The sequence below is a fragment of the Mirounga angustirostris genome, unplaced genomic scaffold, assembly GCF_029215605.1.
Source record: "Mirounga angustirostris isolate CCGP_5_RB_7025 unplaced genomic scaffold, mMirAng1.0.hap1 SCAF_17, whole genome shotgun sequence".
Classification (NCBI taxonomy): domain Eukaryota; kingdom Metazoa; phylum Chordata; class Mammalia; order Carnivora; family Phocidae; genus Mirounga; species Mirounga angustirostris.
This window is the reverse complement of record NW_026991725.1, coordinates 6,380,386-6,400,207: the sequence shown is the minus strand read 5'-3', so window position 1 is coordinate 6,400,207 and position 19,822 is coordinate 6,380,386. Positions and strand designations below refer to the sequence as shown.

At 38.6% G+C, this 19,822-nt stretch overlaps 1 protein-coding gene across 3 annotated transcripts in view; it reads right to left on the bottom strand.

Moving 5' to 3' along the window:
• SUZ12 (SUZ12 polycomb repressive complex 2 subunit) overlaps positions 1–8,724 on the bottom strand; it is a 42,847-nt gene extending 34,123 nt beyond the window's left edge. Inside the window, exons 1-5 of one of the 3 annotated variants that reach the window (XM_054510956.2) lie at positions 8,549–8,724; positions 8,202–8,288; positions 5,893–5,939; positions 5,742–5,806; positions 1,437–1,505 (exon numbers count right to left, since the gene is read on the bottom strand). In XM_054510956.2, coding sequence (XP_054366931.1) covers positions 1,437–1,505; positions 5,742–5,806; positions 5,893–5,939; positions 8,202–8,250 — 230 coding nt within the window. In that variant the 5' untranslated portion in view covers positions 8,251–8,288; positions 8,549–8,724. Of the gene's footprint in view, positions 1–1,436; positions 1,506–5,741; positions 5,807–5,892; positions 5,940–8,201 lie in introns of all 3 variants that reach the window. The other 2 variants (XM_045889435.3, XM_045889433.3) reach the window with 2 other exon arrangements.
• Positions 8,725–19,822: the final 11,098 nt, after the last annotated feature.

Sequence of the window (19,822 nt, the reverse complement as noted above, 5' to 3'; positions counted from 1 at the left end):
ACAAAATAACCTAATTCAAAAGCCAAACTTAAAATATAAGCAACTGCAAAAATGACATCCTATACCAGTTACTAAAATGAGAAATCATAAATGAAGTATCGGGCGCCTGGGTGGCTCAGTCGTTAAGCGTCTGCCTTCAGCTCAGGTCATGATCCCGGGGTCCTGGGATCAAGCCCCACATCGGGCTCCCTGCTCAGCAGGAGCCTGCTTCTCCCTCTCCCACTCCCTCTGCTTGTGTTCCTTCTCTCGCTGTGTCTGTCTCTGTCAAATAAATAAATAAAATTTAAAAAAAAAAAGCCACTATTTAAAAAAAAATAATAATAAATTAAGTATCATTAAGTCAGTGTACATCTTATCTAAATCGATAAGGTATGATTTAAAATTTCAAGAAACAGGGGCGCCTGGGTGGCTCAGTTGGTTAAGCGACTGCCTTTGGCTCAGGTCATGATCCTGGAGTCCCGGGATCAAGTCCCGCATCGGGCTCCCTGCTCGGCAGGGAGTCTGCTTCTCCCTCTGACCCTCCCCCCTCTCATGTGCTCTCTCTCTCTCTCTCTGTCATTCTCTCTCTCAAATAAATAAATAAAATCTTTTAAAAAAAAATTTCAAGAAACAATCTATTGTGGCAATTTTACCAGCTTCATTTTTTAAAAATCTAACATTTTTAGTTTTGTATTCCCCCTGAAAGTAGTCAATGAATAAACAACTACCACCCAAGTTCCTGTGTCTCTTTAGAATGATACTCAACTTTCTTTAGTTTACATATCAAAGAAAAAAATGGAAGCACACTGTCTAGCTTAGGCAAATATTAGGCTAGTCAGAATTTTTAGGGATTAATTCTAGGTATTACATTTGAAAACATACAATAAATAGATTCTGTCCAAAGGGTTAAGTTTCTGAAACTCTTATGTGATAAACATATTTCAAATATAAAGTTAGGAATACTCTGATTGAAAGGTGTAAATATGGGGAAGGACAAGATGGAAAGAGAGCCTCTTTCAGATTTGAAGACGATAATTTAGGAGAAATGTGATGTTCTGAAGCACCTAACATACCATCCAGTATAGAGTTAAGTATACCATAAATATGAATGTCCATCCCTCCTTATGTGAGGTAGTAGGATTAATATCAACTGCAGAAGTTACAGAAACTTTGAGTCAAAACCCAAGAAACTGGTAAATTAACAATAGTGAACACAACTGCCTTAGAAAACAGCGAGTCCCCAGACTGGAGATATTCAAGATGAGGCTTAAAAGTTCTCTGCCACGAATGCTATAGAATTAGCCATTCCTGATTTACATACGAGTTTGGACCAACTGACCTTTAAGGTTTCTTCTAACTCCTTACAATATTGGGGTGATCACTAGAGAAATGATCACTATAATTTTTTCTTCTTTCCTCAAGTATGTCACTTAATGTAAACTGATAGGTTATCTTACCTATGAGATTCTTGCTCTCCTTTCATTTTCTCTACTTTTGATAACATATCATCAACTTTAAATGTTTTCCTGAAAGAAACAGATAAACAAAATAATCACTTCTCAACTGGGAAAAAAAAAAAACCAGATTACACTTCATTGTCACTATAATAGGCAAGTTGGAAATCTGATTTTGATTATTTTTAGTAAGATAAATTGTGTATGGTTAGCCATAACAATGAATACTATATTGAAACAGTGTATGTTATATACAACAGACAACCCTTCAAGTTCCATCTCAAATGCTACCTTTTCCATGAAACCTTTTGTAATTATTCCCAAACCAGAGTGATTTCCCCTTACCTATGACACTTGGCTTATATTTATTTTGACATTTAGTCTCATAAATGTGAACTTGCATAAATATTTTATTTTTTCTCCTAGACTATAAGCTCCTGAAGGGCAGAGATTATTTTTCTTCAAGGAAAGCTACATCATGGTACCTTACATTTGAAAGGTATTCAAGCATCTGTTGGACTGAACCAAACAAATGCAAATCATGTATTTTGAAACATTCATCTACTTCTATTAAGTAACCTGACAAATATGTGGTTGTACTATTACATAGAAATAAGTATTTTATAAAAAATAACTGAAGTTAACAAAACATCCTCAAAGATTATTAGCAATGGCTAAAGTTAAATGATATGTCATATTAAAGAGATGGTTATCAACCACCATGGAAAAATTCTGGAAGTTTAGGGGACATACCCATCAAATCATAATAAAATTATTAGCTTTTAACTTTAGAAGTTTAAGAGAAAAAAAGTACTTTTTCCACAAAATAGAAACTTAAGAATAACCCCCACATACTCCCAAGCAATTTAAGAATGAATGGACTCTAAAACAAGCCTTATCTTAGTTCTTAAGGTGGTCTATTATTTTTGTCCTATAGACAGAAGCTAAAAATCTAGACCCACATATGTTAACTGGAAATGAATATTTCTTTTTATACTCATATATTTTTTTAAAACTTAAGACATGAAAAACTTAATGTATTCCACATAAAATTACTTTGTAAAGCTTGAATTCATACACTAGAAATTACTAATACACTCATTCCTCAAAAACAGCTATTGTACTCAACTACTATAAAAACTATCAGTAGAGAAATGTTAATGTAAATGTATTACAGTAAAATACTAATAAGGAAGAGCAGAACTGATGCAAACCATAGTTCAGGTGAAAAAACAGCCTCCATTAACAAAAGATCTTTTAAAAAAAAACTTCTCTCTTTACCTTTAGAGTTACTGAAAACTTCAATATTAATGTTTCATCCAATAGAGCATAAAAGGAAGTACTTTAGGAAGGATGGCAATACATTTTCAATCTCCACAGATAAGAGAGAAGAAAGAAGAAAAATGTAGGATTATTTTAGGCTAGTTACAAAGAACTTTCCAGTATAAATACTGAAATGTACTACTAAGGAAGGTTGTAAAGTTACTGGAAGCTTTTAAGAATAGTAAGTTTATCTTTATGCAATGATTAAGAAGAAATCCTGTCTGTAGAAAGAAAAGTTAAGACTGTAAGTCACAAGGTTCATTTCTTCCAACATTATGGAGGTGTGCATAGGAGAAGTGCATAGGAAAGTTGAATATTAACAACCATATGAAATAGGTAAGATCATAAAGGCAATCCAGCCTTCCTTAGGAAAAAAACAAAACAAACCACATACGCAACTATATGAAAGCAGCCTCACTCCCAGCACCAAGTATGTCTGTTCTTTAGAAAGGTACTGCTACAGTAGCTCAGATTTAACAAGGGAAATAGTTATCAAAAGATCACCAAAAAGGAGAATATTTTTAAAATTCAAGAAATTCTAGGAAACTTTCTTAGGAGGATCCAGAAACAACTTACATGAAATCTAGTAAAATGGATTCAATAAAAGAAGCCCTTTTCCTCACAAATATTTCTACTGAATGAGTGTTGTGTTAGTCTATAGAATTTGAATATCTCTATGAAGTGAAACTAAAGTACAAGGTGAGTTTAACAAACACCAGAATTAATATCACAACTGAGTGTATGATTTCAAAGGGAATGATATATTTATTCCAACAATGGATATTATGCTGTTATAAATAGTAAAAAAAAGAGTTCCAAAAACATTGAGCGAAAGGATCGTATTAAAAGCAATTTTATAAAAGGAGTCCCACAAACATTTTTAACAAAGACCACAATCACTAGGCTAAATTCACCACCTTCTAAAGTCACCAACTACTTTGAAAAGAACAGCACTCATTTGAGGATATAAGCTGTATTAATTTGTTAAAAATTAGTTTTAATGTCTTTTATAAGCTAGGCATATAACAAAAGCATTAAGTGATTCCTAATGCATTTTTGCATGGAAATAAACTATGGGATTTATATGTTTCTTGCCTGGTAAACTGCTGCAAAACTCCCCCAAAAGACAATTTTTTGCCTAAAGAGCAATAAATTAAAAGTAACTTCTTCTACCAAGCTTTTAAAAGTATCTCCACCTATTAGCAGACAACAGAAACGTATCCCACAATGAGACAAACAATCCAATAAACAAACATGACAAGAAAATAATGAACTTAAGATTTTAAACATATTTTTTATCTATTTATGGATTAACTCATTATTTTGAAAAAAACTTAATCACTTAAAAAAAAATGGTTAAGTAACCTCTACACCCACATGGGCCTCAAACTTATAACCCCGAGATCAAGAGTCTCATGCTCTACCGACAGCCAGCCAGGCACCCCCAAAAAACTTAATCACTTTTAAATTAAAATCAGGCAGCATTCTAAATGACAACTCAAATGATCTTCCACATTAAAAATACTAGAGAAAAAAGTTAACTACTACTTAATAAAAATCTAGTTTTATAGAATAAATCAGCACACTACAGACCATAGGCCAAATCCCGCCTACTGCCTGTACCTAGACCACAAGCTAAGAATGATTTTTATGGATAAATATTTGCGACTGACTTGATATAGAACACTAACTCTAAACCCCAATTAAGGTAAATGTCATCTCTTCCCACCCCACAAAAATAAAAGTCTCACACTTCTCACTAGTAGGCATATTCTACAAAACACTATACTCAATTATTATATTTTAAATTTCATCAATAAAAAATTTGTGGACATTTGTTTTCTCTCTTTTTGTGTAAGTATCTACCTACAATCTCACTAATAATCTTAATTCTGCCTCCTGGACCACAAAGCCTAAAATATTTACTATCTGGGCCTTCACAGAAAAAGTCTGTTGAACCCTGGCATAGATCAAATAATGGTACAGATAGGCAAAGAACTGACAAATTTAATTCTGTTGCCTAATCCAACACCTTCTTCCTAGTTATTTAGGCTCTTGGCAAGCTTCACCTATTAAATGTAATGCACACAAGCACACAATCGCTCACATACTCTCTCTGTTCAGAAAGATTACTAGAAGACAAATAGTTTTAACATTTCAATCCTTCAAAGTACACCTACGTATATCTACAAAGCTAAACCAAGTCTTGCTATATAGAAACATGATGCTTACTTAGTAATCAGTAGGAGCCTCCAAAGGAGTTTGGTTTCAAAGTCTATTGGATGGCTTAATGGTTTTAGTGAGTCAATACTAACAATACCAAATGCTTAATACGAGTTCTCTCCTTTGAACTTAAAATTGTTCATTTGATATACTCAATAATCTTGCATGTAAGATAAGAAACTAGCATTCCATAATTACATATGGTTAAATATTACATGTTTTAAACAAAAATAAGCTCTGACTGACAAGTCCAAACTCCACTTGAAGACTAGGTAATTAAGACTTCTTGTTTTTTAAGGACATTCAATCTACGGACTTCAAAAATATTTCCTCTTCTAGAAAGACCACCACCAAAGATATAAAACAACACTTTCTGAACCTATCATTATGGAAGCAAATTCTTTATTGTTAGAACATATAAGAAATATTTAAAAATTAACCTAAATTTATGTATTGAAGACAGTTCCCCGAGCCCTTTAATATTTAAATCCTCAGCTTCTACCAAACTTGAAAATACTCATAGCACAAAGTAAAAATATTATTCAGTAAAATTACTTCACTCCACTACTACATCATTTCTACTAGGAAAAAAAATTGGTAATAAACTGGGATTTATAAAAATGATACTATTAAAACACCTAGCAACCAATTCAACCAGTCACTTTCTCACCTCAGTTTTCATATTTAATCTTTAATTAGAAATAGTACTTTAAAACTTTAACATTGTTTGATCAACTCAAAATTAAGATTCATAAGATGTACCTTTTGATGTTTGTTCTGGAGTTTCGATGAGACATGTAAGTAAGAGTCCTGTGCAAAAATATTGGCTATAAAAAAAGTTTTAAAAATATTAAAATTAAATAGGTAATATTCTAAGAAAAAATAATATTCATTAATTTTATTGACTACTTACAGCTATAAGATTTCGAGTTCGAAGAAATCTATAGATCTGCGTTGGTTCTAGGTAACAGGAAACAAAAGGATTACTTAAGTTCTCAAGAAAAAAACCAATCCAGCCAGTATTATAACCAACGTAAACCAATCACCTATATGAAAATCATGTACCGAATACTGACATCAAGAAAATTAGCATGCACAGTAACATCAAAAGACATTCAGTCTATGGCATATATTCACAAAACTCATCTACATTTATTTTAAATTTAAGGTTCTCTACAATCTTGTGCTTAAGTTTTGCATTTCTAAGGTAGCTACTTTTTAAACTAGTCTGTATGCAGAACTGAAGAGTAATTACACTGATTTAATTTTGCTAATTTAAACTATAACCCATCTCCTCCCCAAAAAGTAGCTGAAATGAGGTAGCTGAATTCAGCAAAAGAACTTATTGATGCTAAATAACAAAATAAAATTTTCACTTTTTAACTGGTCTTTTAAAAAATTTGTAGTAAGCCAAAACAGAGTAAAACGGTTTCCTAGATGTCCTAATGCAGATATGAAAGTCAGTCAATACTTAAAGAAATGAAACACAAACTATAGCTAAAATTTCCAATGAATATTTAGTTTTAATTAAAGTTTTTATCTATTTTGTTCAATGTAAATATTATCCCAATATGTAATACTACTTCAACACATATTTTTAAATTAATCAACAGATTTCTAGGCTTTTTAATGCTCTTTAGTTAAAATTCATTTGCCTTTATAGATAAAAAATATATTTTATATACAAACAATAACAGTTCCCTTAATGATTTAGTATCACATTTCTTTAAAGGCGTATCAAAATGAACTAAAGATAACTGACTATATCAATAAAAATATCAAAGCATTTTAACTTCTCAGAAATTAAAATCAATATTAGAGAAGAATCAAGTTGTTTTGTGATAAAATCTAGCACTTAATGACAGTTTACTCCTACAAGGTAGACTAATCAGAAAGCAAAATAGCTTCAAAATAGTTTAAGCTTTCTTGGCAGATTTGTCTTCTCATAACATTTAGAAAGAAATGTTTAAATTTCCACTTAATCTTCAGTTAGTTTAGTTTTAGTGTCAAATAAACGAAAAGGAGAGGAGATAATTTAGAAGGGGTACAAACATGTATGTTTATTGTCATCACTGCCCTTCAGTTCCCCACCATTTTTCCAATTTAAAGCACTCCAGATTTTTCAAAGTAGATTAAGCAAAAGTAAGACTGTGAATCTCTCTCAAGCAGGTTCAATATTCGTTTCAATAAAAACTGAAATTCCAATTAGAATTTCATGAAGCACTAATCAGAGAATGAAAGAAGGGTATTAAACAATGTAATACGTCTTTTCAAGCACAGCTGATACCATGCCTTTAACATATGTCACGGTAAAATTGTAAATAAAGACATGAGGCGGTAAAGCCGAGTTCATTCAAGTTTCTGTTATTTAGCCATTAGTGATCATCCAAATTATAAAATGTACACAAAAGCAAAAATGAAAACAATCATGATATAATACTCTTTAAAGGACAGTTGAGATTATTTAGTCATATTTTTAATAAATTCTATTGTTTGTTTCCAGACACCTTGCCTTCCTCTCCAAATCAAGTCATAGTTTTGCCCCTTAAGACCTTAAAAGCCGAAGCTGACATAAGAAAATGTTCTGGAATTAAGACAAGTACAACGGGCAAAATTCCGAGGTCATCTCAAGATAAGATACTTAAGGACTACCTGACTCAGTTTACGTACCCATGGAATGGGTGGATAGATCTGAAAGGTTTAAAGCATCAAAAGGTGCCATGTTAACATGCAGCACCAAGTTAGTGCGAAAGCATTTCAGGCAAATGACAATTTGGTCGATTTCACTGCACTCATCTCTTCACAGGCTTAATTTTGCTCCTCAAAACCTACAACGGAAACCCCTGTACTTCTAGAGTAAGAAAAGACATCAAAGAAAGCAAAAACTAGTCTTGGGATCTGACTGCATCCTCAGTCCAACTGTTACCTCCTCATCTAAAAGCCTGCTCTTAACGTGGGGCCCCACTGCCCAACCTCTCCTGTAAATCTTCAGGGAGTCAAGAACCTCACCTGCACCCCCAGTTCCACCTCCCCAAAGGCCCTACCTAGACTTCGGGCCCCCTGGACCGTAATCTCTAAAGTGGGAACAGCCCCCTCAATTTCTTCCTTCACTCCCAAATCAAGTCGAGTCCCGGCGAGGAAGAGGGGCCCAGCACGAGTGTCCCGGCCCCCTAATGCTGCAAGAGGGGGTATTCCTGCTCTCAAAGCCTCAAACACACTCACTCTCAAAGGCCTGGAGGAAAAGCTCGTGGTCAGCCTGGACGTGCTCCATTTTCGGCTTCTTCACCGGTAACACCGCGGCTCCCGCCGCTGCCACCGCGGAGGAGGAGGAGGAGGCCGAGTAACTGCCGCCGCCTCCACAGCCCCCGCCGCCGGATTTGCCGCCCGACGCCGTCGCCGCCGCAACCGCCGCCGAACCCCCGAAGCCGCCTCCCCCGGACCCCGCGCTGGGCCCCGAGCCGCCCCCTCCCCCACCGCCGTGCTTCTGAGGCGCCATCGCGGTTCCTGCCTCCTCCCCCCGCCAGCTACCCGCCGGGCGGCCCCGGAGAGTAAGCGCCTGCAATACCAACCGCTCGCCCCAGCAGGCTCCGGCGGACCGAGGGGGGAAGGAGGAGAGAGGGGAGGAGAGGGGAAGGGAAGGGAGGAGGAGAGGAGGGAAGGAGGGAGGAAAAAAAAAGTGTCTCCTCCTGAGAGCCCCGCTCCGCTCCGGAGGCCGCTCACCCTAGCCTGGCCTCGCTCCGCCCACTTCCCCCGCCCGGCGTCCTGATTGGCCGGCGGGAGCGCGCGCCGCCCGGCCGCCCAGCCCGTTGGCCCGCGGATTCTCCCGTCAGTCACGCGGAGGCGCTTCTCTCGGAGGCGCGGCTTGGTTGGCCCGTGCGCGCTGCCGATCGCGAGCCCGGCCGCCTCTTTGAACTGAATTCGCGGGAAAATTAGGGGTCGGAGCGGCCTTCCTGCTGGCCCCGGTGCATTGTGGGGAGAGAGGGACCCGGCGAGCGGCTTAGGGAGCCGTTTCTCGCCTTCAGAGCGTTGTCAGTCACCGCCCCCAGGGGGATACAAGACCCCTGAAGAGAGGCGGGCCTCTGAGGAAGTGGGGTGCGGGGCCTGTTAAATGAACTGAGATCCATTACGGATCTTCGAGTCTCTAACTTAGCAGGAAGGGGCCTGACTGGGAGTTGGGTGGGTCGTTTCTCGGTAGAGGAACGCCCGAGGCGGGGATCGCGTCCCCTGTCCCCTCGCCACCACGTGCCCCAGCCACCCCTGGCCGAATCCCACCCCTCAAAGCCCTTGAGAGGATGGGGGCTTTCCGGGGGCTGCGGCTGCCGCTGTCGGACGCGACCGGGCTCCACCAAAGGGAGCGGTTTATATGTAACAGGAATCACCTATAAAATGAGGAAAACTATTTTTGGTAGGTGATTTGAAGCTTCAGGATCGTTAACTGAGAAAGTCGTGTCTTCTCAACATGCTGGAAGCAAAACCTACATACTTGATCCCCCCTCAGCCCGCCAGGCACCATAGGAGTGGTCAGAGGGGTAAACTGAACGATTTCTTGGAAGTACGTACAACCTTGAGAACCTATTCATTTTGCGCTCAAAAACTTGAGAGGGAATCCGTTGTTTTGCCTGTCCTGCTTAAGAAGATAGATACATAGGCCCAATTTAGTGTCCTCGTACAGACAGGTTTGGAGTTGAGCTAATACTCTTATTAAAGATTTGAATTTCAATTTGGACAAGGTGATCTCTAAGATGTTCTAGCCAATTCAAATACTGTGATCTTATATTACGTTAAAATGAAACATTATCTTCCAAAATCCCAATCTATAAACCCAGAACCATTTCATATTTTCAATAACATTTTTCAAATGTCTGCTTTGGGACCTTTATAAAAGTTAACTGCAAACACTGTTTGCAAAACAAGTATCTTCGGAATGGCTATTCAAGCGGTTTCCAAAACTAGTGTCTTTGGAACAGTTATTCAGACATCTGAAGTACTGCTTTTAATCAAAGCATTTGCTACTTAAGAAATGAGCTCTAGGGGCGCCTGGGTGGCTCAGATGGTTAAGCGTCTGCCTTCGGCTCAGGTCATGATCCCAGGGTCCTGGGATCGAGTCCTGCATCGGGCTCCCTGCTCCACGGGAAGCCTGCTTCTCCCTCTGCCTCTCTCTTTCTGTCTCTCATGAATAAATAAATAAAATCTTAAAAAAAAAAAAAAAGAAATGAGCTCTACAAATGACGTGTTTAATATAAAATTTGGCATTTCAGGAACACATCTGAAATGAGGTATACCTGGTGCTGGTTTTAAGTACAGCCTATATTTTCAGTAAGATAAAAAGTTCAGAATGCTCTCATTTGTTCTACTATTCTGTACTCTCTACTTCAAAAAAAAGAGGGTTTTTTTCTTTTTTAGATTTCTGAAATAAACCTTTTCTGATTAATGCCACCCCACAGACGTTTGTGCGGTTTTAGATCTTGGCAAACTGCTCACCTTTAGCTTTGCAGGGTTAGAAAATAAGGTTTCATCATTTGGTCGGGGTCTGGAGAATTAAATCACACTAGACAAATCACAAAATATCATTATAAATGAGAATGCTAATTTATTAACAGTAAATATGAATGACCAGCAAATGATCCATCATTTATACAGGATTTTCCCTTTGTGGGGGAGTGGGGGGGAAAGGTACAATCCAGGAAAAAGCAAGTCACAGATTATTACCAGTCTTTGAAGAACAGAGAAATGGAGGTAAGGGAGTTGGGATGTTCTTAAAGGGTATTTCCCATAAGAACTCCATGTTAGCAATCTTGACTTCGGCATGGGCATGGTTTTTTTTTTTTTTAAAGATTTTATTTATTTATTTGACAGAGACAGAGATAGCGAGAGCAGGAACACAAGCAGCAGGAGTGGGAGAGGGAGAGCAGGCTTCCCACCGAGGAGGGAACCCGATGTGGGACTCGATCCCAGGACCCTGGGATCATGACCTGAGCCGAAGGCAGATGCTTAATGACTGAGCCACCCAGGCGCCCGGGCATGGTTTTGATGTACAGTAGTTAACCAGTACTGGCCATGAGAATCCAAGCCAACCATGCTGTGGGAGAGGCATAGTATCAAATTCTCACTTTCTGTATTCTTTGTGTTGAATGTATGTAGAACACTGAGAATTCCATATTACCTGGGACAAGGTAGAGTTAATTGATGAGTTATCTTTTTGTCCCATAGGTAAAACATTTAGAGGTCATCCCATGGTTGGTTGTTTCTGTGGCCAGCTAATTTATTTTGTGTTGTTATTTCTTAAGTTTGGGGTGGCAACTGTTTTTTAAACTTGTGCCAATTCACCATCAATGACATATATATGTTTAGTCTCCTTCATATGGAGTTTGAATTGCTTTCCAGGGTTTTGTTTGTTTTAGCCTTCATGCCATATCTGGAATTGAACTGTAAACTCCTAAAAAAGCAAAGGCCATTGTCCTTTATATATATATATATGATAGACTATATATATGTATGTATATATATATATATTTCCTAGCACAGGATTAGATATGTGAACAAGGAAAGAATAGCAACTGTTTTAACCTTTATAGTTATCAATATACTTTTATATGTATTATCTCACTTTTTCATAATGATCCTATAAAGCTGGCATTATTTTCATTTTACAGATGAGAAAATAGGCTCAGAGAAATTAAATGTTCATTTAGTGGCAAGGCTGTGACTTGAACACAGGTTTTTTAAACTCCAATTCCTATGCACCTTCGCAATCAGAAGAAAGTTATTCTTAGTACCTCAAAAGTTGACTGGTTTTTTTTTAAAGTTTGTTTTTAAAATGAGGCCCACCTACTTTCTCTTACAAAACAGAATTGTTTTATACTCCTCCCTATTGTGCACTCTTTCATTAGTGCCCCCACTTTTCCTTACACAGACTTCTTCTGTGCTGGGATTTTTAACCTTTCTTATGCCATGGACCCCTTTGGCTGTCTGATGAAGCCTATGGACCCCTTCTTTTAAAAATGTACAAATATGGGGTGCCTGGGTTGCTCAGTCGATTAAGCATCTGCCTTTGGCTCAGGTCATAATCCTGGGGTCCTGGGTTCAGAGCCCCAAGTGGGGGCGGGTGTCCCTCCTCAGCAGGGAGTCTGCGTCTCCCTCTGCCCCTCCTCCACCACTGGCAAGAGCATGGGCACTCACACTCTTTCTCTCTCATATTTAAATAAAATCTTTAAAAAATAAAAATGCATAAATAACCTATCAGATTATAAAGAAAATCAATTACAAACAAACCAAAATAGTAAAACATCAAGTTGTGATGTAGGTGCTTCTTTTTTTTTTTTAAATAAGCATTATGGCCAATGTGGGGCTCCAACCCACAGTGCCGAGATCAAGAATTGCATGCTCTCCTGACTGAGCCAGCCGGGTACCCCAGTAGGTGCTTCTTTTTGAAGGCACTAAATAAAATCTAGAACCAGATCCAATCTAATAACTATCATTATTTAAAGTAATGATGAGGGCAAATAATATTTTGAGATACCTGCAAGAACTGTAATTTGATATGGAAATATCTGTAATTTCTCCTGGAAACAAAGCCACAGGCACTGCTAACACTACTGTGATTTATCACTGATATTAGTAGTTGAAGAAAATACTAATTTCAGGGGCGCCTGGGTGGCTCAGTTGTTAAGTGTCTGCCTTCGGCTCAGGTCATGATCCCGGGGTCCTGGGATCGAGCCCCACATGGGCTCCCTGCTCTGTGGGGGGCCTGCTTCTCCCTCTCTCACTCCCCCTGCTTGTGTTCCCCCTCTCGCTGTGTCTCTCTCTGTCAAATAAATAAAATCTTTAGAAAACAACAACAACAACAAAAACAAAGAACTTGTAGCTAATACAAGATTGTTAAAAAAAAAGAGAAAGGGGGGGCGCCTGGGTGGCTCAGTTGTTAAGCGTCTGCCTTTGGCTCAGGTCATGATCCCAGGGTCCTGGGATCGAGCCCCGCGTCGGGCTCCCCGCTCTGTGGGAAACCTGCTTCTCCCTCTCCCACTCCCCCTGCTTGTGTTCCCTCTCTCGCTGTGTCTCTGTCAAATAAATAAAATCTTAAAAAAAAGAAAATATTAATTTCAGTTAGAGACTCCTTGAATCCGATTCAAGTTAACCCCTGTGGTTTTTTTTTTTTTTTTTTTGAAGATTTTATTTATTTATTTGAGAAAGAGCAAGTGAGAGAAAGAGAGCACGAGCTGGGGGGGAGGCGGTGGGAAAGGGAGAAGCAGACTCTCCACTGAACGGGGAGCCTGATTTGGGGCTTGATTCCAGGACCCCCGGATCATGACCTGAGCCAAAGGCAGCCGCTTAACCGACTGAGCCACCCAGGAACCCCAAGCCCTGTGTTTTAGCACCAAATCTTTTCCTTTCTACTTTGCTCTAAGCTCTTGGGTGCAGGGATGATGGGCGATTTGTCTTAATAACTGAGGTGTCTACCACTGTGCTTGGCATTGAATAGGGGCTCATCCAATGAGTTTTGATGAATAAGGACAGACAAATATAGACAGTGCGCAAATATAAATAACAATAATAATGATTGAGTGCTTACCATGTGCCACGCAGTCTTGTACGTTTTATTTTTAAAGATTTTATTTTTAAGTTATCTATAACCAACATAGGACTTGAACTCACAACCCCGAGATCAAGAGTCTCATGCTCTTCCAACTGAATCAGCCAGGCACCCCAGTTGTTTTTTTTTTTTTTAAAGATTTTATTTATTTATTTGAGAGAGAAAGAATGAGAGACAGAGAGCATGAGAAGGAAGAGGATCAGAGGGAGAAGCAGACTCCCCACTGAGCAGGGAGCCTGATGCGGGACTCGATCCTGGGACTCTAGGATCATGACCTGAGCTGAAGGCAGTCGCTTAACCAACTGAGCCACCCAAGCGCCCCCAGGCACCCCAGTTTTTGACATTTTTAACACATCAATCCTCACACCAACTCTCTGAGGTAGGCAATTGTTATTATCTCCATTTCACAGATGAGGAAACAATGGCAAGATTTCTAAAATAACTTGCCCAAGATAAGTAATGGAGCTAGTATTCTAACCTAGACAGCCTGTCTCCAGAGCCTTCACTCTTGACCATCATGCTACGAAACTAGAGTTTTAGAGATATAAGATACCACACATGTCATTTCTAGGTCAAGAAAAATCAGTAAATATTACCTCTGATCTGCTGAGATAAATAATCATCAGTATTAAATGCATTTGCTGAAAAATAACCTAGATATCATTTTTCCTTTTTAAATGGTACAGTGTCTTTCTATCCTCAATCCATGCCCATCAATTTAAGATTAGGTGCTGAAACTATTAAAATAAGCCAATAAATGCTATGTCAGAAAAAAAATATGTATAAATCTTGCCTTAAGGAAACTAAACAGTTATATTTGCTAATAAGTCCTTAGAGAAAGGAGTGCCTGGGTGGCTCAGTTGGTTAAGCGTCTGCCTTTGCCTCAGGGTGTGATCCCAGGGTCCTGGGATCAAGCCCTGAGTTGGCTCCCTGCTCAGCACGGAGCCTGCTTCTCCATCTGCCACTCCCCCTGCTCCTCTCTCTCTCTCTCTCTCTCTCATCTCTCGCTCAGATAAATAAATAAAATCTTTTTAAAAAGTTCTTAGAGAAATATAACAAATTTGACTTTAATAAAGGAATGGCCTCCCCAGTAAAAATAGCAATAGCCTTCCTTTTTTTTTTAACTCTTTGAGAATAATTTTTTTAATTTATTTATTTTTAAAGATTTAATTTATTCATTTGAGAGAGAGAGAGCAAGAGCAGGAGGGGGAAGAGGCAGATGGAGAGGGAGAAGCAGACTCCCCACTGATCAGGGAGCCCCCATGCAACGCTGGGATCCATCCCAGGACCCTGAGATCAGGACCTGAGCCGAAGGTGGATGCTTAACTGTCTGAGCCTCCCAGGCGCCCCTATTTTTTAAATTAAAATTCAAGTTAGTTAACATACAGTGTAGTATTGGGGCGCCTGGGTAACTCAGTCGTTAAGCGTCTGCCTTCAGCTCAGGTCATCCCAGCATCCTGGGATTGAGCCCCGCATCGGGCTCCCTGCTCCGCGGGAAGCCTGCTTCTCCCTCTCACACTCCCCCTACTTGTGTTCCCTCTCTCACTGTGTTTTCTCTGTCAAATAAATAAATGAAATCTTTAAAAAGAAAAAAATATATAGTGTAGTACTGGTTTCAGGAGTGGAATTTAGTGATTCATCACTTACATAGAACACCCAGTGCTCATCCTAACAAGTGCCCTCAATCCCCATCACCCATTTAGCCCATCCCCCCACTGATCTCCCCTCCAGCAACCCTCAGTTTGTTCTCTATATTTAAGAGTCTCTTATGGTTTGCCTCCTTCTCCATTTTTATCTTATTTTATTTTTCCTTCCTTTCCCCTATGTTCATCTGTTTTGTTTCTTAAATTCCACATATGAGTGAAATCATATATTTGTCTTTCTCTGACTGACTTATTTTGCTTAGCATAGCACACTCTAGTTCCATTCATGTTGCTGCAAATGGATTAATAGCCTTCCTAATAAAAGTTAGTGTAAAGGGATAATTTTAACAGTTCTATTTGAAATTTAAAGTCAAAAGTTAATTTGTTTTTGTTTCTTTTATCTAGAAAAGGAAAACATGAGAACCGTGGAACGTTCACTGTATACTATGGAGTTTTTGTAACAAACTGCTGATTTATATGTGTGTGTTAATCTGAAGTTAACTAGATATAATAAGGATGGTAGTAGGCCATAGTTAGAACCCCTGGGACAAGAAGAAACTTGACACTAATAACCTGAGGGAGGAAAATCCACCTGAGACAAATTGGAAATATCTAAATCTGAATTTTGGGAGGCCTACATCTGGAGACAGCTATTATGCCCATTCTTTTTTAAAGTGTGGGATAAACTGTTTTATGTTTAATTTCAAACAAAAGCAGAAGCGAACTGATATTTATTGAGCATCCTATCCATACAACAATCATAAGCAGCAATGTTAGCTGCTATCTTTGACCTCATATATGTGTAACTGAATCTCAAAGAGATTAACTCATCATCCCATAGCTTGTAAGGGGGTCAGCTGAGATTTAAACACAGTTACAGGGGACTCAAAACCCCATGTGTTTTCCAGTACAACAAAGGTATCCGGGAACCCCAGAGTTTCAAGAAGCTACCCCAGGGAAAAGGCAAAGCTGCAATATGGTGGGCTAACCCCCAGTCAGCTACTCAGCTTTTATCTGTTTTAAAATTTGTTTGACGATAATGGTTATAGTTGCTAATTTTTTTTTTTTTTTTAAACACCACATTGCTTTATGCTGCCTTTCCAAGTCTGGTAATGAGAAAGAATGAGTTAAAGTGGCACTAATAATGTATTCTGGGCTATACTCACCTCAAAATTTAATAGCATTAAAACAAACCTATGATGGGGTGCCTGGGTGGCTCAGTCATTAAGCTCCTGCCTTCCGCTCAGGTCATGAACCCAGGGTCCTGGGATCAAGCCCTGCATCCAGCTCCCTGCTCGGCGGGAAGCCTGCTTCTCCCTCCCCCACTCCCCCTGCTTTTGTTCCCTCTCTCGCTGTGTCTCTCTCTGTCAAATAAATAAATAAAATCTTTAAAACAAACAAACAAAAAAACCCCAAACCTATGATAAGAATAATGACGATCATTTCAAAGTAATGAAATATAGGTGAGGGCGCCTGGGTGGCTCAGTCGGTTAAGCGACTGCCTTCGGCTCAGGTCATGATCCTGGAGTCCCAGGATCGAGTCCCGCATCGGGCTCCCTGCTCGGCAGGGAGTCTGCTTCTCCCTCTGACCCTCCTCCCTCTCATGCTCTCTGTCTCTCATCCTCTCTCTCTCAAATAAATAAATAAAATCTTTAAAAAAAAAAAAAGAAATATAGGTGAAAAAAAAATCAGTCTATGTACATCTTATGCGTGCTCTGCCCAGAAAAAAAAAAAATTAGTCCTGCTGTTGTTACCTCTAATCTGCATGTAAGCTTATTGTTTCCAAAATAAATGTTTTTTTTTTTTAATTTTCTGAGGAATAAAGAGCATTACTATGTAGGTGTCCTCCATAAATCATGTCAGTATAACTAGGTATTATAACCACTTCCAGAATACTACTGTAGTCTGCATTTCCATTTAAAGTATACATTCATCTTCATTTCACTATTACTAATTACTATTGTTAATCAGAACAACTTCAGAGATGAGGGGGACCTTTATTTTTTAGCTAGTTATTATTACAAATACCATTCTTGGGGGCACCTGGGTGGCTCAGTCAGTTGGGCGTCTGCCTTCGGCTCAGGTCATGATCCCAGGGTCCTGAGATCGAGTCCCACGTCATGCTCCCTGCTCAGCTGGGAGTCTGCTTCTCCCTCCCCCTTCACCTCTCTCCCCAGCTTGTGCTCTCTCTCTCAAATAAATAAATAAATTCTTAAAAAAAAATACCGTTCTTATTTCCATGATGTGATTTTTGTTTGAAGGATATATTTAGCAATTACTGTTTAGAAATTAATTTGATATATGGAGACACATTTATAGCTAGAGAAAACTTAGATAGTATCTAGTTTAAGCCTCTTCATACACTTGAAGAAATGGAATCCCAGAATTTAAAGTAATTTGCCAAGGGGCCCCTGGGTGGCTCAGTTGGTTAAGCGACTGCCTTCGGCTCAGGTCATGATCCTGGAGTCCCTGGATCGAGTCCCGCATCGGGCTCCCTGCTCGGCAGGGAGTCTGCTTCTCCCTCTGACCCTCCCCCCTCTCATGTGCTCTCTCTCATTCTCTCTCTCTTAAATAAATAAATAAAATCTTAAAGTAATTTGCCAAGAACACACCAAAGGTTACATACATGTTGAGAGAGTATCTGTTTGTGGAAGGGTTGTGTCCTAGCTTAGAAATTCAGTGTTGAGATGTTTCATGTACCTCATACAAAAAAATACCTTCACCCATCTTACTCTACTCAGGATTTTATTTCTGCTTACACACTATTCAGTGGAACTAGTTCCTGGGGAAATGTTGCTGTTATTCCTGCTCAAACTACTATTTTTTTCTTCATACTCATGGATTCCTATCTCTTAATTTTAATCTGTAGGAAGATCTTTCCCTGGACCCTATAGCAATTTGAAATTTGCTGTGAATCCATTGAAAAGCATTGTCATTCCATATTGCCTGCACTTACTAGCACTCGAACTTAATTTTTAGCATGGAAGATTCTAACAACTTATTCATGTGACTAGTTTTAGAAAGTTGCCATCTTCATGACTGAGCTGAATAAGGGGTGTACTGAAGAGACCACAGAATGATTTAGCAGCTGTTTTTGATAGAAGGACAAGGGCTTATATGTTGTCACTAGGATAGTTTGTACTCTATGTGCCTGGAAGAAATTCCTTGAGATTACAAAAGCATTCAACAATTGAACTCAGAATTCTGTAACCATTTTCTATCACAGAGGCACTGTAAAGAGAACGATTGGAGGAGTAGGACTTTACATCAAGATAAATTAAGTTTCTAAAGTAACTTTCAGTGGATCAGGATCAAATTCACACACAGAGGCCAAGGAATTTTTTTTTGGTTGGGCTTTCTTCAGAGAGAAAGAGAGTTCTCTTTGAAGAGAGTTCTCTTAATAAGAGAGAAATGCTTCTGGCTCTATTTCTATTTTTAAAATCTATTTTTTCCTCAAGTTCTACTTTGCCGCATACTTAGGAGAAAGAATGTTATATTGTACTGTAAATCAAGAGTTGATTTAATCACTAATTCACAGTGAATTAGAGAAAGTTAGTTAACTTCTCTGGTCTCAGTTTTCTCAAATATAAAATGAAGGTTTGATTTATTTAGATCAGTGATTTTTGACCATACCAGAATCCCTGGAAGTTGAGGATGGGTCATGGGTAATTTAGAAAATCATATTCAACATTATAATTTTCTTTTGGGCAAGCAAAAACTAAGTCATCTATTGTTTTTACACTATGAGCACTGAAAACGGAATTCTTCATTAGTGGATGTTTGGATAGATATTGTTCTTAAGATACATCCTTCTAGAGACTTAGACATGAATTTCAGGGGTAGGGGAATAAGAATTTTTAAAAAATCAAATTAGGGGCGCCTGGGTGGCTCAGCTGGTTGAGCGTCCGACTCTTGATTTCAGCTCAGGTCTTGATCTCAGGGTTGAGAGTTCAAGCCCCGCGTTCCCAGTGTGGAGCCCACTCAAAATAAATAAATACAAACATACAGAAAGACAGACATAATCAAATTAGACATTGAGAAAAAAACCAAGAAACAATGATTTGGCTTATTGTTAAAATTATCACAGTTCTTTAATTCTAAGAAAGTCATAGAAATTTCATTGTGCTATACCAAAGTTAAATTTATATTAATGTTCCTTTTCTATAAAATTATATAGCTTGGGTTCCATTTTTGGTTCCTGAATTATGAATAAGCAAAGGGCAAATAGTATTATCTCTTCTCCAATGTAACAAAAAGTCAGCTCAAAAAGTGTCAAATGATGTTGAAGAGTGCCCAGTGAGAAGTGAACTGCACAATATTTAGAATGGGAAATAAAAAGGAAAGTTTATATTGCACCTATTATGCAAGAATCTAAAAATCCTCTTTCACAAATCAAGACAAAAATATCTGAAAAATACTGAGAGTACAAAAAAAAGATACGAGCAATCTGAGTTACCCACAGATAGATGCATTAAAAAATAGAGTTGTTAGGTCTTTTTTTTTTTAAAGATTTTATTTATTTATTTGACAGAGAGATAGGGAGAGAGGGAACACAAGCAGGGGGAGTGGAAGAGGGAGAAGCAGGCCTCCCGCGGAGCAGGGAGCCCAAT